Raw genomic sequence first — 16,096 nt, 5'->3', positions numbered from 1 at the left:
CTCATGCCCAGCAGAGTACGTGTCTCTTCCCATGCCCTGAGTACAAATTCACAGCCCCGAGGAGCAGGGGGCTTCCTGCCAAAGATGATTTATTGCATTTCCAGAAGAACACAGCAGAGAAATCCGTGTCTGTACCACACACACAAACCCTCTTCCAACACACCGCTTTCCCAGGCGCACGAGGGGAAGGGTTTGGGGAAAGGCAGGGAAAAACCTCCCAGCAGCAGAAGGGTTCGGCGATGAGCCCAGCAACCCCTTTCCCCACCTCCTTTCCTCCCCGGGGACGGGCAGCCTTACAGAAGGAGCAGCTTGGGAAGGCGCACGGTGCGATCCCCATCCTGGGAACGAGCCACACGTCTGGTTTTTCCCAGGCACAGCCAGTACAGTGCTCGCACAAGGGAAATGGCTGCGATTGCTGAAAGGCTGTGGGAGAGAGGACATGAGCAGGACAGTTCAAAAGCAAGGCGGGTGGGATGGGAGGCGTCAGCCCTCACCGAGGTCCTCTGGGGTCAGCTGGTGCCACAGGCTCTGGGACACTCTGACACCATGATGCACATGTGGGAACTGCCGGTGGCTCCCTGGCAGAGAAATACCCACCTTGCCAGTTCATGGGTGCTCCAGTGTTACCGGAGAGCACCCTGATGAGCGTGAAATAGGAATAAGGATCCCAGGGTAGGAGCGGGGGAACAGGGAGCCGGGCAGCCGGGCAGAAGCGGCGTGTCCTCCCTGCTCACTGAGACCCCTGGCAGCTCCTGCCAAAGGAGCTGGGCATTACGCTGCCTGGAGCTGTGGCAAAATCACCTGGTGGTTTCCAGTGTTGAAGGATGGGAGGAGAAAGCAGGAGGCACCTAAAAAGCTGGTACAGCGAAGAGTAGAGCCTCTGCCCCATCATGGGGCCAAAGAGGAAGGCACTACAGTCCTTGGCTGCACTGGCTGTATATGGCAGGACACCCAGACCCCGACATTAGGAGGACAACAAGGAACCCACCCACCGTGGTTATGGAAACACACATGCCATCTCCACGGGCACCCAGGGAGGAGGCTTGGTCCAGCCGGGCAGCACAGAGAGAAGCAACACCCATGCCATAGGTCAGAGAGAGTCTGTTCGCTTACGGGCAAACACGGCCGACATGGTCTTGACGATGCCACGGATCCCCGTACCCTTTTTCAGTGCCAGTCTGGTGTCAGGGATGCGCTCGGCCAGTCCATGGAAGACCATGAGGGCCCCGTGATAAGCCTCGGCTGCAGAGACCTCGTAGAAACCACAGTCTAAAGAGAGGGCCAGGAGCCGACCCTCCTCGCTGGACACCACCCGTTGGTGGTGCAGGTCCCGTTTGTTGCCCACAATGACGATGGGCACTTTCTCCTGGCTCTGCCCCTCCTTGGCTGCTTTGATGAACTGGATCTTGAGGGGCAGGATGTTAAAGCTGGCACGGTCGCAGATGCTGTAGACCAGGACGAAGCTGTCTGCCCACTGGATTCGCTTCTCCTCTGAGGAGCCCTCCTCTGCCTGCTCCTGGGGAAAGAGAAAAAGAAGGGGGTTTTTTTATCTGTTCCCTCCCTCCACGCCTGCCTGCTAGCACAGGGTGCAGTAATCCTGAGCCTGTCGGGACAGGGATGGCTAGTGAGCAGCAAAAGGGCACAGAGAGAAAGAAGGGTACTGAGGAAGGCAGAGCAGCTCCTGGCAGACCTCACCAAGGGGACACAATTCAGGCTTCAGCATCACTGTCCTTACTTTATCACCCAGCTGCCAAGCACTGCAGGCTGTAGGTGATAACAGTGTGGAGACCTCAGAGCGGCACTTCCACTTCGTTAGCACAGTCCTGTGCTCAGTCTGGGCTGGTAACATCAGTGCTTCAGCTCTAATGTCCTCAGCCAGAGGACCATGGGCTACAGTGACTATTGCTACCCTGCCAGCAACGCTGCTGCCCTGTGCTCTGCAGGCAAGAAGGGTTTGGTCGCCTACAAACCATCTGCCGTGAGAGCTTTACTCAGCTGGAGCTCCCAGCCTGTGGCTCCCCAGAGGTAACTTTTAGTAGAATTTTTTTTGTCCTGGGGTGAAAACGGGTGACAGGAGTGGAGCCCTCTCACCTGGGAACTGGGGACGTCCCAGATGTGGAAGAGAATCTCTCGGCCATCCACAGTCAGGTTGTGGCTGTAGATGAATTCTGCCCAAAAAAAAAAAAAAAAAATCATCATCTTCATGGACCCAAGAGATAGCTCCCTCAACCCAGGTCTTCTCCTCCTGGGGACAAGCCTGTCACGTTCACCCTGGGAGACCGTGCTCCGCAAGGCAAGGTCCGGGGGCTCTTTTTGTACAGCAACAACCACATGGAGCGTGGTGGCCTTCACAGCTGTGACTGCCCCAGCCTGCCTCCACCCCAGCATTCAGTCTGGGCACACTGGTGCCACCAGCTGCCACCCAGGACCTTTCGCACCCCAGAGAAGCGGTTCTGGAGCAAAGAGATGGGTCACTGAACAAATACAACTATCAAGCCCCCCAGGAGCAGGCAAAGGCTCTGGAGAAAGGCAGAAGAGGATGGGAAGCAATGAAATCCTGCAGGCAGAAGAAGGCTCGCCTCCTGACCCCAGTCCCTAATGGGAACTGGCCTGGCCCTGGCCTGGCACTCACCCATGTCTCCGTACTCCCCAATGAAGCGCCGGGTCAGGAAGCGCACAGTAAGAGCTGCAGAGGGAAGGATAAGAATCATCATCATAACCCTAAACCTGAAGGATTTTTCTTTTTCAACGCAGAGCAGTCAGGCACCATCCTCCTGTAAACTCCCACTAGCAGGAACGACCTCTGGTTCTCTCCCAGCCACCAGCAGGTCTGCGAGCAGAGCAGAGGCACAGCATGAACTGAAGCATCAGCAAACTATAGCTCAGCAGAAAATACCTTCCCCCATTGCTTGCCCACTGCCTACAGGGTTGTGCTGGGCTTCCCCACCTCGAATCACGGCCGCAGCCAAAAGCTCAGCCCCATCTCACCGGCTTGCTCTGTGGGGCTGCTCTCTGCAGCGTGTTCTCCAAATGCTGCTGCAGTTTTCAGCCTTTTTTGTGGGAGAGAAATGGGTCTCCCCGCCTGGGAACCCCCTGCTCCCAGCTCACGGTCGGTTCTTACCTGATTTCCCCACGTTGTCCGCTCCCATAACGAGGACATTTGCTTCCATCTTCAGGGCAGTGGGGCCAGGCATCTCCATGAGGGCAGGGTGGTCAGGGGTGAAGCTGGCGCTCCGGCGCAGCGGGAGCCGGAGCCCCATGCCGAGCACAGCCATGCCTCGCCGGCGGTCCCAGTGGCGTGTGCGACTCCTCTCCGCGCAGCCGAGGAGCCAGCGCTTCCCACGGCACCCAGGGGACCCACGAGGGCCATACCCCTCCCCACAGCCGCAGGGGCGGTGCAGAGGGAGCTGCAGGCGGCCAGATGAAAAACTTTGTTATCGCTCAGATTGTCCCGAATGTCTGTCAGTGCCCGGAGCCGGCCCTGCCAGCTCCCAGCACGGCAGGCGGCCGGGAAGCACCGGCTGTTTGCACCAGCTGCTCCACAAACTGCATCCCAGGAGGCTGCCCACGCCTGCACCTCAAGCACGTCGTCCCTTGGCAGGGCCACGTAGCCCCTTGTCCCTTCCCCACGGTGATTGTGGGAATGCCTGTGAGGAACAGTGGACCGACTCGTGAGTGATGGAGCATTGTCTCCCAAGTGGTGGAGCATCTCATGAGTGGTGGAGTGTTGTCTCACGAGTGATGGAGTGTTGTTTCACAAGTGGTGGAGTGTCTCACAAGTGGTGCAGCGTTGTTTCACAAGTGGTGGAGCATCTCACAAGTGATGGAGCAGTCTGACAAGTGAAGGAGCATCTCACGAGTGATGAGCATTGTCTCACAAGTAAGGGAGCATCTCACGAGTGGTAGCGTGTCTCACGAGTGGTAGAGCATCACGAGAGATGGAGTCTCTTGTGAGTGATGGAGCATCTCACAAGTGGTGCGGCGTTGTTTCACAAGTGGTGGAGCGTTGTCTCACGAGTGAGGGAGCATCTCACGAGTGGTGGAGCATCACAAGAGACGGAGTTTCTTGTGAGCAATGGAGCATCTCACGAGTGGTGGAGCATCATGAGAGACGGAGTCTCCTGTGAGCGATGGAGCATCTCACGAGTGGTGCAGCGTCGTTTCACAAGCGGTGGAGCGTCTCACAAGTGATGGAGCAGTCTGACAAGTGAAGGAGCATCACGAGTGATGAGCGTTGCCTCACGAGTGAGGGAGCATCTCACGAGTGGTAGTGTGTCTCACGAGTGGCAGAGCACCACGAGAGACGGAGTCTCTTGTGAGCGATGGAGCATCTCACAAGTGGTGCAGCGTTGTCTCACAAGTGGTGGAGCATCACGAGAGATGGAGTCTCCTGTGAGCGACGGAGCATCTCATGAGTGGTGGAGTGTTGTCTCACAAGCGGTGGAGCATCTCACGAGTGGCGGAGCACCACGAGAGACGGAGTCTCTTGTGAGCGATGGAGCATCTCACGAGTGGCGGAGCACCACGAGAGACGGAGTCTCTTGTGAGCGATGGAGCATCTCACAGGTGGTGCAGCGTTGTCTCACAAGTGGTGGGGCATCACGAGAGACAGAGTCTCTTGTGAGCGATGGAGCATCTCACGAGTGGCGGAGCACCACGAGAGACGGAGTCTCCCGTGAGCGACGGAGCCCCTGACGAGTGGCGCAGCGTCGTTTCACAAGCGGCGGAGCGTCTCACCAGTGACGGGGCGCTGTCTGACGAGCGAGGGAGCCCCTCAGGAGCGCAGGAGCGCCCCGGGAGCCCCCCGCCCGAGGCCGAGGCCGAGGCCGAGGCCGTCCCGGGGGCGGCGGGGCCGCGCTGGCCGCTCCCCCTCCGCGGCGCCGGGCGGAGCCGGTGACGCCATCGCGGCGCGCCGGGCCGGGCAGGGCCGGGCCGGGCCGGGCCGTTGGCGCTGCCCGGGGCGGCCCCGCCATGGCGGCGGAGGGGGCGGCGGTGCGGGTGGCGGTGCGGGTGCGGCCGCTGCTGCCCCGGGAGGCGCTGCGGGGGCACCGGCCCTGCCTGCGGGGCGACGCCGCCGCCGGCGAGGTGGCGCTGGGCCGCCGCCGCCGCTTCCGCTTCGCCGCCGTGCTGCCCGAGGCGGCGGGGCAGGCGGCCGTCTACCGGACCTGCGTCCAGCCGCTGCTGCGGGCCTTCTTCCGCGGCTTCAACGCCACCGTCTTCGCCTACGGGCAGACCGGCTCCGGCAAGACCTACACCATCGGCGAGGCCAGCGTCGGTGAGTCGCGGCCCGGCCGGCGGGGCCCCGCCGTCCCGCCGGCGGTCGTCGCCGCCTCCCTCCGCCCCGGGCCGAGCCGCCGGCCCGGCCGCCCCTCCGCCCCCGCCCGCCTCGTCCGCTTCGCCCTCTCCCCCCGGCCCCGCCGCTTCCCGCGTCGCCATCCCAACCGATCCTTCCAGCCCGCCCTCCCGCTCGACGCCCCCCCCCCGGCCCAAGCCCACCAACCCACCCGCCACCCGTCCCCAAACTGCCCACCCCAACGGCCTTTCCCCCCCCCCACCACCACCCACGCTGTTGTAACCACCCCCCGCCCGCCGTGGGCAACACCTTCTTGGAGATCGCAGCGCGGAGGTTTTCTCCTGGTCCGCTGCAGGACAAGCGGGAGGACTGCGTCTGGTCTGGAGGTGGTGGTGGTGGTGGTGATCTTCCGAGGGCACCGCTGCCTTCAGCTGGCTTGAATCTGTCGGCCTTGTCCTGAAATAAGCCCTAAGGAGAGGGAGGTTTGCGGGGGTTAATCCTGTTAGTTTGTTTATGTGATGGAGACGGGGAAAGAGGAAGCTTTTCCTTCCTATAACTGCTGGTTTAACGGTATTACAATATCTTACAGAGGACACACTGTAAATGTTTCAGTCAGCTTTAGTTAATTGCATAGTCTGTAAACACTAAATTGTTTCCGTATTTTCAATCTACCTCTGTTTTCAGTTTCCCATTTCAGGCTATCATTGCACCTAATTTGGGGATTGTCCTTTTACACGGCTCTTGGAGACAAAAGCAAAATCATTTAAAATTCAGACAGCAGGGTGCTGTGACCAGATACAGGCAGGCTGCAGGCACAAAAAAACATCCTTGGAGCTGGGGAAATTGTGGAGTTGTGCTGGCTTCAAAGGACAGCATGCTGTAGCTGCAGGCATGGTGTTTGCTGCCTCCTGAAACACTAATGTGCCTTTTCCTTCTTGAGGAAGGACTGGAAACGAGCGGCATGGCTGGAATCCAGCACAGCCGTAGGATAGGATTTGCCCCAAGGTCCTGTGGCTTAGAAACACTCAGAGGGATGTTTAACGTGGGCTGCGAGGGCTGAGCTGTGGGAGGGTTGTGAGGCTGCTTCTTTCCAGCTGACGTGTGCTGCAGGCAGGCTCCTGCCCGCGGCTCTGTCCCTGGCCAGCACGGGCTCCCCGGGCATTCGCTGTTCCCCGTGACCGTGTGCATCTCTCTGCCAGCTTCCATCAATGAAGATGAGCAGGGCATCATCCCGCGAGCCATGGCTGAGACCTTCAGGCTCATCGATGAGAATGATCTGATCGACTACACGGTCCGAGTGTCCTACCTGGAGGTGTACAAGGAGGAGTTTCGGGACTTGCTGCAGGTGGATACAGCCAGCAAAGACATCCAGATCCGGGAGGATGACAAAGGGAACATTGGTATGTGTGGCTGCGCGTGGGCTCCCTTTTCTCCCCATGCCCGAGGCCAGGGTTGGGTTATCTATCCCTGAAGGCAGAGCCAGGTCTTCTCCCTCCATCCCTCCGTCCCTCTCCTGCAGCAGATTGCTGTGCTTAGTCCTGTTCAGCGTAGAAAGCCGATCTGTGCATGGTACGGTACGGGCAGGGCAATGGCACCAGGCTGTGCAGAGGAGCTGCATCCTCGGGCAGCCCATCCCTCCCAGCCACAGCTCCGTTTGCCGTTGCAGTGCTCAGCGGTGTGAAGGAGTCAGAAGTGGAAGGGCTGGACGAGGTGCTGAGCCTGCTGGAGATGGGGAACACAGCCAAGCACACGGGAGCTACCCACATCAACAGGCAGTCGAGCCGCTCGCACACCATCTTCACGGTGACCATGGAACAGCGGCGCGGGGCTGGCCGCCTCCCCCTGCACCACCACCCACCCTCCGTCCCTGCCTCGGGCCAGGTCCTGGTTTCCAAGTTTCACTTTGTGGACCTGGCGGGCTCAGAGCGAATTGTGAAGACGGGAAACACGGGGGAGAGGCTGAAGGAGAGTATCCAGATCAACAGTGGTCTCCTGGCCTTGGGCAACGTCATCAGTGCCTTGGGAGACCCTCGGAGGAAGAGCAGCCACATCCCCTACAGGGACTCCAAAATTACCAGGTACAGCTGGGGCCAGGACCTCCACGTCTCACAGGCTCGTGGCCCAGCAGGAGGGATGTGATGCTTTTCCCTGCCTTTCCCATGCCCAGCCTGCCAGGTTTGGTGGCAGAGTCCCCAGGCTAGCCGAGAGGAGCTTGCAGGGCCAGTTGTCCCTTCTGCTCTCACAGCAGGGCTCTCAGACCGACTGCTTGATGGTACGGGGCCAGCTGATCCGCTGTGCCTCACAGCAGTTTACAGGTGTACCCTCTACGGTTTTCATGTAGGGAAGCTACAGGAGCAATGAGGCCAGGATAGAAATGACGGACTAGCTCATTGCAGTGCTGCAGAAGACGGGCTTGCATAAGTCATGCTGCTGAAGCTGAGATGGGGTGTCACCATGGGTTATCCTGCCCTTCCTGCCTGGCAGTGAATAAAAAATGCTTCCAGTAGGCTTGTTTGATGGTCTGCAGTTAGTTTTTAGTTCGAGCGGGTGGTCTTTGCAATCTCTAACAGGTTCCTGTGCAGCACGTGCCTATTGGTGATCACCAAGTCAGGGAGCTCCCAGCCTCAGGAATTACTCAGATGGAACCTTGCCACAGTGCAAACTGTTATTCCTCTCCTTAATGATTCTGCTCCCTTCACTGGTGCCTAACCAGCCACAGAGCAAGGTTATCATTTTCCTTGGGCTTAACCTCTGAAAAGGGTTGGAAACCTTCTGGTTCCTCCATTATTTGTATTTCAGCTATTTTAATCACTGTGGTTTTCCCTAGGATCCTGAAAGACTCTCTGGGGGGGAACGCCCAGACTGTGATGATAGCCTGTGTCAGCCCATCCTCCTCCGACTTTGATGAGAGCCTCAACACGCTGAACTATGCCAGCCGGGCTCAAAACATCCAGAACAAAGCTGTGGTGAACTGCCGCAAGGAGACAGAGCATGTCGAAGAGCTTCACCTGCAGATAAAGAACCTGCAGAAGGCGCTGGAACAGCGGCACCGCTCCGAGACTCGTATCATCAACCGCTCGGCCACCGCCAAACGATGCGTACCAGACCCCACGGCTCGGCTGCTGGCAGAGTGCGCGCATTACCGGACCTGCACTGATGCCGCGTACCGGCTGCTGATGGAGCTGCAGGAGGACAGTAACCTGACGGTGGAGCAGATCCTGCGGGTTAAGGAGTGGTTGTGCGCGGTGGAGAGCGAGAGGAGTGAGCTGACGTCGGCCGGGCTGGATAGCGGCATCGAGAGCACCTCTGCGGAAGACCAGAGCCCCGAGGCACAAGGCTCAAAGCTGGCAAAAGCCCAGGTAATGGTTGGGGTGTTGCAGCTCTGAGGTTGGGTTCATCCGATGGCCACTGAAGGCAGCAGCCTCAGCATGGCATGGTGGAAGGGTCAGGAGAGGGAAAGGAGAAGCAGCAACCTGGCCAAGAGACTGTAGGGAGGCAGAAAGACATGGTCCTCCCAGCAGGCAGGGAGAAGTTGGGTTCATCTGCAGCTGAGAGATTTATTTCACAGGAAAATCAGGGTCTGCAAAGCTGCTGTGCCCGTGCAGAGTCCAGCATGGGAAGGGAAGGACAAAGGTGGATGCTGATGCCGCCTGTCTTATATTTTGGGGGGCAGGTGAACTCCGAGAAGAGGTGTGAGTCCATCAAAGATGAGCAGGTGGCCAAACTGCAGAGGCAAGTGGAGCGCCTGGAGGAGGAGAACCGTGATTTCCTGGCTGCCCTGGAGGATGCCATGGAGCAGTATAAGCTGCAGGTATTTCTGGGCCGTGCTTTCTTTACAGGGACTGGCCCCACTCCTCCCCTTCCTCCCCAGGAGAGCACAGCCCAGTTTTTGGGTTCCTCTGCAGCAGGTCTGGGATCCACATGTACGTAACCACATTTTTGTCATTGCTTCCTAGAGCGACAAACTGCAAGAGCAGCAGGATAAGATCTCAGAGCTGCACGTGCGCTTGGAGATGGCAATGCCAAACCTGTGTGTGCCAGGACTGCTGGAAAACCTTCACCTGGTGACTGCCAGCCAGAGACCTCACACGGCCCCACTGGATGCTGCCCTGTCCCATGGCCTCAGCGAGGTTCCCTCGGGGCTCCTTCCCGCCGAGCAGAGTGGAAGAGCCCTTTGCAGGAAGGTGAGGGCATAAGTCTGTGCTGTTGAGGAGCTGCTGCCTTTTCACTTGCGTGCCCTCCACTGTAGGAACTGCTTTTTTCCTTCTGTTGAACGTGAACCTTGTGAGAGGAATAGTCCAGAGGACTGCAGTCAGTGTTCACATCCAAAGAGTTTCACAACTCCGGCAAAAACAGCCCAGTTTTAAAACTGACGCTCTTACTTTGATGTTACAGGCAGGTTCCAGATTTGCTCAGCGTCTGAGCAGCAGAAGGCAGGAGGGCAGGCAGCTGGGTCTAGCAACACACCAGTTCTCCTGAAAATAGGCTCAACTCCATTTCGTTGCTTTTCTTTGTGTGTAGCAGTGATGCCCAGCTGAGAGCTGCTTTTTCTAATACCGGCTCTCAGGCAGCATGTTTCCTCTCTTTCCAATTCTCTGCCCCAGAAGCTCGACAGCAACGCCTCCTTCCAGGAGGAGGACCTGGCAGGCTGGCACCTGAACCACGCACAATGCCCAACCGGCAACCCAGAGGTCAAAGATGTGGTGCTGAGGAGGGAGCTCAGCCAGGACTTGGAGAAGCCATCAGAGCTGTCCTCGGGAGAGGAGGAGGAGCAGTGGGAACAGAAACGGTCCCTGTCCCAGCGCCGGTGAGTTGAAGCTGTCTCAGCACTGTGCAGTGCCCTGGCAGTTGCGTGACCCGGCAGTCCCACATCTCACATAGGATGTAGAAGCAAATGCTGCCGCTGAGGTCAGTGATTCTGCTCAGACAGCTGCCTGCTCACTGGGGAGCTAATTACCATCTTTTCTAACTCCTTCTGAAGCCTGTGGATAAGTGAGGGTCCTTACTGGGAATAGTTCTAGCAGTGCCCAGACCCAACTGATTAATTTGCTGCTCCTTCTAGGAATGGGATCCAAAGCTGGAGCAAGAAAGAGATTTGCAAGTTGAGCGAGGAGCTGAGCGGAGGCAATGCCCACTCGATTCAGGAGGAGCAGCTGGACCTATCAAAAGGCAAGTGGCAACCGTAGGTTGTTGGACAGTCCTCCTCAGGCTGGCAGTGCTTCATTGGGTGCTCTTGATGTCTCACCTGGATGAGCCCAGAGGACAAAAATGGAGCAGATGACAGTTTAGCTGCTTTTGTTAAGGAGAAATTTGAACTGCTGGGATCTGGCAAGAGCTGGGTGTTTTGGTGGAAGCTGCGGGTGACTCTGGGCAATGCTGTGCCAGATCTTGGCCGTAGATCTGAGATCAGATTGTCCTTCTGTCACCCGGCTGCTAAGATGGGACACCTTCCTTACCTGGGAATCCATGTTGCAGAGGTCTGTCGGAGGCGGGAGCCGCTGCTCAGTCCGTGGGAGCGCCTGCCAGGGAAGGACTCCGAGTGGAGGCTGGCACAAGCACAGCAGAAGATCCGAGAGCTGGCGATCAACATCCGCATGAAGGAGGAGCTGATCACGGAGCTCGTTAAGACAGGTGCAGAGCTGCTGGTGGAAATATGCACCCATTCCCCATGAGATCTCCTCCCAGTCGTGATGCTTGGTCTCTACTCCCATCCTCACATTCCCTCCCTGCGTTGCTTATGCTCGGTCCCTTCTCCTGCAGGCAAGCAGAGCCCTGTTTCTCCATCCCTTCCACTGACTGAGACCCTTCCCATTGGTTTCTCCCTTCCCTGGAGTAGCTGAGGGAAAGGGAGCATTCAGTCTCTGTAGCCAAAAATACTTGGGGAGTGAGAGGAAAGGTCCGTCCCTCAGCAGGATCCTGGCTGCGAGGGAAGGGGGCCTGGAGGTCATGGCGGAGGGGGGTTGTGTTGCAGGCAAGGATGCCCAGGCGCTGAACAGGCAGTACTGCCAGAAGATCAGCGAGCTGGAGCAGGAGGCAGAGCAGGTGCGGGCAGAGCTGACTGACAGCCAGAAGCAGCTCCAGGAGCTGGAGGGCAAAGAGCTGTGGGACCCCGGGGAGAAGTGGAAGCTGCAGGAGTACCGCACACGCGTGGCGGCCGCGCAGAACAAGGCACGGGTGAGTGGGAAGGGCTCTGCCCACCCGGGGAGGTGGGCAGGGGCAGAGTTGGGGGCATTTCTGCAAAGCACGCAGGGGAGACGCCGAGCCCAAGGGCAGCTTTCCCCTTCCGGCAGGTTCTGTGCAAGAAGAAGCAGGCAACGGAGAGGCTGGTGTCGCTTTCGGCCCAGAGCGAGAAGCGAGTGCAGGAGCTGGAGAGAAACATTCAGCTGATGCGGCGGCAGCAGGGCCAGCTGCAGCGCCGGCTGCGGGAGGAGAGCGAGCAGAAACGACGGCTGGAGACGGAGGTGAATAAGCGGCAGCACCAAGTCAAGGTAGGAATGGGCAGGAGCAGCTGTGCTGCTGCGGTATTTGCGAGGATGACGATGGGTTGGCTCTGTAAGCTGCTGGGCAGGCCAGGGTAGCTCTGGCTGGGTCTGTGGTTGTCTTGGAGAGCATGGAGATGGCGAGAGGATTTTTTTTAAGAGTACTCAAGGAGCTAGCAGAGAACATAACCTGTCCCTCAGCCCCTGGCCGTAGGGCAAACAGCTTCCACCCCCTCAACGCTCATGGCTGCTCTTTCCCATGCAGGAACTGGAACTGAAGCACGAGCAGCACCAGAAAATCCTGCGCATCAAAACAGAGGAAATCGCAGCTTTCCAGAGGAAGCGGCGGAGTGGCAGCAACGGCTCCGTGATCAGCCTGGAGCAGCAGCAGGTACAGGCAGAGCAAGCCTGCCTCCTGTTTCGTGTTTGAAGGGGACTGCTTGGCAGACCGCAGGCTGACGGGAGATCTGGAAGCAGGGACCTCAGCTTGAGACGGGGGACATAGCCCATCCTGCCTTTGAGGAGGACAGTCCATAATGTCACTTGCATCTAGTAGCAGAGGACTTAAATCTTGTCTTACCCCCAGGACCAGGATCTCTTCTAAATACTAACATTGGTAAAGAAGCTGTGAAATCTTGTCTGTTAGCAGAAGGGTGGTGGGAGATGTGGCCCCCAGGGACTCCTTGGCAGCTGGGGATTTAGCTTAGCTCTGCCTCTTGGAGGAGCTGGAAGGATAAAACCAGTGAAGTCTGGGCTATAGGGGTTAGCAGAGATGGGATCAAGACTCTTGCTCTAATCTCAGCCCCACTGCTCTTTAATCTAGCAGTCCTGGGCATTGCTGCTGCTTTCTGCACGCGCACATGCACATACATGCCCTTTGCCTCTCCTTCCGTCAGAAAATCGAGGAACAGAAGAAGTGGCTGGACATGGAGATGGATAAAGTTCTTGAGCAGCGCCGGGCCTTGGATGAGCTGGAAGATGAGCTGAGGAAGCGGGAAGCTATCGTGGCCAAAAAGGAAGCCCTGCTGCAGGAGAAGAACGGCCTGGAGAGCAAACGACTGCGCTCCAGCCAGGTAGGACAAGAGCGTGACACCTGAACCCCTTGCTTGATTTCCAGCAGAGGTGGGGGGCTGGAAGACCTGGGTGCCATCCTGGGGCTGGTGGAGGGCTGCAGGCCAGCATGAGGTGGTGTTGGGAAGCGGGTAGGAAATCTGCGTCTACAGAAGAGCCTGCTTGTGCTGTGCCTCTGAGCTAGTTTGTTTGATAGGCCTTGGCTTATGTGTGCATGTGGGGTCACTTGACCTATGGAGGGAGTAGAAAGGGGCTGAGGGCCTGACTTGCCTTTAGAGCGGATCCCCTTGAGCATCTTCTACTGCAGGCCCTAACAGATGACATAGTGCGCGTGTCCAGCCGCCTGGAACACTTGGAAAAGGAGCTGACCGAGAAGAACGGCCAGCTGCGTCATGGCAGTGCTCACGACCAGCAGCAGATCCGCCAGGAGATCAACAACCTGCGCCAGGAGAAGGACCAGCTGCTCAAACAGAGGTTGGAGCTCGACAACAAGCTGCGTCAGGGCACCCTGCTGTCCCCAGAGGTACCTCTTCTTGGGCTGGGCGGCTCTGCTTGCAAGAGCATGAGGTAGTAAGAGAGAAGTAAAGACCTGAGCATGGGGTTGTTAGCAGATGCTCCCCCACATCCCCAAACTGTGCACATCCCAACTTCTTGCCAGCACTATTGAGATGAGAAGGGAAGTTAGGGCAGGGTGAGACAGAGCAAACCCTTTGTCCCCTAGTAACTGCAGCTCTGCCCTGGCAGGAAGAACGGATCTTGTTCCAGCTGGATGAGGCAATCGAGGCTCTGGATGCAGCCATCGAGTACAAGAATGAGTCCATCACGTGCCGGCAACGAGTCCTGCGGGCCTCGGCCAGCCTGCTGTCCCAGTGTGAGATGAACCTCATGGCCAAGCTCAGCTACCTCTCCTCCTCCGAGACCCGAGCTCTGCTCTGCAAGTACTTTGACAAGGTGGGAGACAACTGCCTTCTGTGGTGGTGGGAGCTGTAGTACCCAGCCAAACTCTTTGTTTTCCTCAGTTTCAAGCTTTCTGCCTGCCTCCTACTGTACTTTTGCCCTGTAAGGTCAGGCCACAAAGCTACAGCAGCATGATCCCCACCTGTCCCAACATCTGGGAGAGAGGCTAAACTAGTCATAGGAGGCTTGGATCCCTGTGGTGGCTCTGCCACATCAGTGCAGCCACACGTTGCTGTTCCCTGTGTGAGGCAGCTGTGACGTCCCAGGACTACTAACCTTCATACACTGTACCAAAAAACTTCCTCAGGCTTAGTGGTGCAGGAAAGCTTCCAAGCTCTGAAGGGAGCTGAGATGTTTCTTGGTCTTGGGCCCTGGCCAGGTGGTGACACTGCGAGAAGATCAGCACAGGCAGCACATTGCCTTCTCAGAGCTGGAGATGCAGCTGGAGGAGCAGCAGCAGCTGGTGTACTGGCTGGAGGCAGCTGTGGAGCGCCAGCGCCTGGAGATGGACCGCCAGCTCACCCTGCAGCAGAAGGAGCACGAGCAAAACATGCAGTTACTGCTCCAGCAGAGCCGTGGTAACCTCCCCAGCTCCTGAAACAGGCAGCAGTGGCATGGCTTTTGTCTTTCGTAGGGCTCGCAGCTTGAAATGGCCTTGTTTTTCCTTGTAGAGCACATGGATGAGGGGCTGGCCAGCAGCAAGCTGCAGTATGAGGCAAGGATTCAGGTGCTGGAAAAGGAGCTGAGCCGTTATATGTGGGCAAACCAGGAGCTGAACCAGAGGCTGAGTAACATGAACCTCCATCCTGGACAGACCAAAGGTGAGGGGAAACCCAGGCTGGGGCTTTGCTGTTCCTGCCAAGTTAAAAGGGAGGGAGTTTAAATTCCTTTCCCTGGGAGCGAGAGCTTGGAGCAGAGTCAGGAGCAGTGCGGGGCGTAGGTGGTTGTTGGCCTTGAGCAAGTGCTCTACAGGCACTGATTTTGATGAGGACATAGAGATCCTGATACTCATCTCACTGTACCCCCAATCTTTCCCAGGAGGGATGGAGAGAAGCATTCACGGGGCTGGGGACAGAGCTCCCCCTGCGCTCGGGACCTGCGAGGAATCCAGCCTTGGGGAACAGCTCGTGCCTCTGGCTGTTGCTGAAGAAAGCCATCGGGTCAGGGATGACAGCAGGGACCTGGTGCATGCCCCTCTGCCATCGACATGGAGGCGTTCCTCCCTGCCCAATGACAGCCCTGGGGACCTTCGGCAGAGGGAGGCCGAGCACTTGCTGCGAGCGGGGCAGCCCCACGAGGTGCACCCGCTATGGAGCCTCGCTCCTGCCTCCAAGCCCCGCCGGGAGTTGCGCAGAGCCAGCCTGAACATGACCCCAGTGCCTTACCACCCAGCAATAATAGATGTGAGGAAGAACCCACTCCAGATGTAGGCCTAACGCTTACCTGGCACAGGGCAGGGAGGAGCAGATGTTGCTGGCGTGAGCTTAAGAGCCTTCCTGCCCGTCAAGCCAGCCTGGCTACAAACCTGTTACCTTTCAGAGGCCTGAGGAAGAAAAAGGCCTGACTTCTCATCATAAGGGAAGAAACACGTAAGGTATAGGACCACCAGCCTGCATTCTTCATGTTGCTGCCAGTCCAGACAGCGCTGGCTGCACACCTTCCCTCCTGCACCCTCTGCAGCTTAAACACTGGGAAGTGGGAGATACCTTCCATCCTGGCCTCTAACACTAAAAACTTGTTTACAGTTTGGAAACCTCTGCTGTGGGGCTTGCTCAGCCCTAGCAGCCTCAGAGGGAAATGCTCTGCAGTCCTGCAGAACTTGTACATAGATTTTTGTAGTTAACTTTGGTTTTTTACATTTCTACTGTAACTTTTCTAATAAAGCAGAGTGAGTTTTATGAAGCAGTCACTTGTCAGAGGGTCCAGTGGTCACTTATTCCAGGTATGTAGGAAAGGAGTTTTATTTAACTGTCACTGCATGGGAACTCAGCTGCTGTCACAGTGTTGTCTTAATGTTTAAATATCTGCTTTGTAAGTGCTTGCAGCCAGAGCTAGTAGGCTTCCTACACAGAGTTGCTGCAGGAAAAGCATCTCCAGCCAGCACAATTGTCTGAAGTATCTAGGGTGCCTCTAAGCTGCTTTAAGCAGTGTTTCCATATTCCTGGGAAAACTTCCAGTCTGGATTCAAGGGAGATTAAATACAATCCTGCAACTTAACACTGACACGATCTACCTCAGGAAGGGGGACATAAGTTTTAACTCTGGCAGAGCAAGAAAGCCCAGATACTTGCTTTAA

General features: G+C 57.4%; 2 protein-coding genes across 3 annotated transcripts; one reads left to right on the top strand and one right to left on the bottom strand.

Annotated features, from left to right (window-relative positions):
- Nucleotides 1-74: 74 nt before the first annotated feature.
- On the bottom strand, nt 75-4,453 carry LOC142039010 (ras-related and estrogen-regulated growth inhibitor-like protein). The gene is made up of 4 exons (XM_075045096.1): nt 3,122-4,453; nt 2,633-2,686; nt 2,092-2,168; nt 75-1,516 (listed from the first exon to the last, which is right to left on the bottom strand). The coding sequence occupies exons 1-4, from the start codon at nt 3,273-3,275 to the stop codon at nt 1,091-1,093; spliced, it is 711 nt and encodes a 236-aa protein (XP_074901197.1). The 5' UTR covers nt 3,276-4,453; the 3' UTR covers nt 75-1,090.
- Nucleotides 4,454-4,910: 457 nt separating this feature from the next.
- On the top strand, nt 4,911-15,705 carry KIF7 (kinesin family member 7). Of its 2 annotated transcripts, none has more exons than XM_075045095.1 (18): nt 4,911-5,275; nt 6,493-6,693; nt 6,960-7,371; nt 8,121-8,652; nt 8,967-9,104; nt 9,250-9,477; nt 9,898-10,100; nt 10,356-10,462; nt 10,769-10,924; nt 11,265-11,467; nt 11,584-11,781; nt 12,038-12,163; nt 12,669-12,845; nt 13,151-13,366; nt 13,588-13,794; nt 14,180-14,378; nt 14,472-14,621; nt 14,839-15,705. In XM_075045095.1, the coding sequence occupies exons 1-18, from the start codon at nt 4,972-4,974 to the stop codon at nt 15,228-15,230; spliced, it is 4,149 nt and encodes a 1,382-aa protein (XP_074901196.1). In that variant the 5' UTR covers nt 4,911-4,971; the 3' UTR covers nt 15,231-15,705. The 2 variants fall into 2 exon arrangements, with proteins under 2 accessions (XP_074901196.1, XP_074901195.1); XM_075045094.1 differs by having other exon boundaries at nt 4,914-5,275; nt 9,901-10,100.
- Nucleotides 15,706-16,096: the final 391 nt, after the last annotated feature.

This window comes from Buteo buteo, chromosome 13, assembly GCF_964188355.1.
Source record: "Buteo buteo chromosome 13, bButBut1.hap1.1, whole genome shotgun sequence".
NCBI classification, from domain to species: domain Eukaryota; kingdom Metazoa; phylum Chordata; class Aves; order Accipitriformes; family Accipitridae; genus Buteo; species Buteo buteo.
The sequence above is the reverse complement of the archived record's forward strand: the minus strand, read 5'-3'. Positions and strand labels throughout refer to the sequence as shown.

Bases quoted from the DNA above. Each gene is read 5' to 3' on its own strand.
- LOC142039010 (XM_075045096.1), bottom strand. From the start codon at position 3,275: ATGGCTGTGCTCGGCATGGGGCTCCGGCTCCCGCTGCGCCGGAGCGCC. The intron at 2,169-2,632 runs GTGAGTGCCAGG...TTTTTTGGGCAG, and splicing joins TGGGGAGTACGGAGACATGG to AATTCATCTACAGCCACAAC. The intron at 1,517-2,091 runs GTGAGAGGGCTC...CTCTTTCCCCAG, and splicing joins GGGACGTCCCCAGTTCCCAG to GAGCAGGCAGAGGAGGGCTC.
- KIF7 (XM_075045095.1), top strand. From the start codon at position 4,972: ATGGCGGCGGAGGGGGCGGCGGTGCGGGTGGCGGTGCGGGTGCGGCCG. The intron at 8,653-8,966 runs GTAATGGTTGGG...TTTGGGGGGCAG, and splicing joins CAAAGCTGGCAAAAGCCCAG to GTGAACTCCGAGAAGAGGTG. The intron at 12,164-12,668 runs GTACAGGCAGAG...TCCTTCCGTCAG, and splicing joins TCAGCCTGGAGCAGCAGCAG to AAAATCGAGGAACAGAAGAA.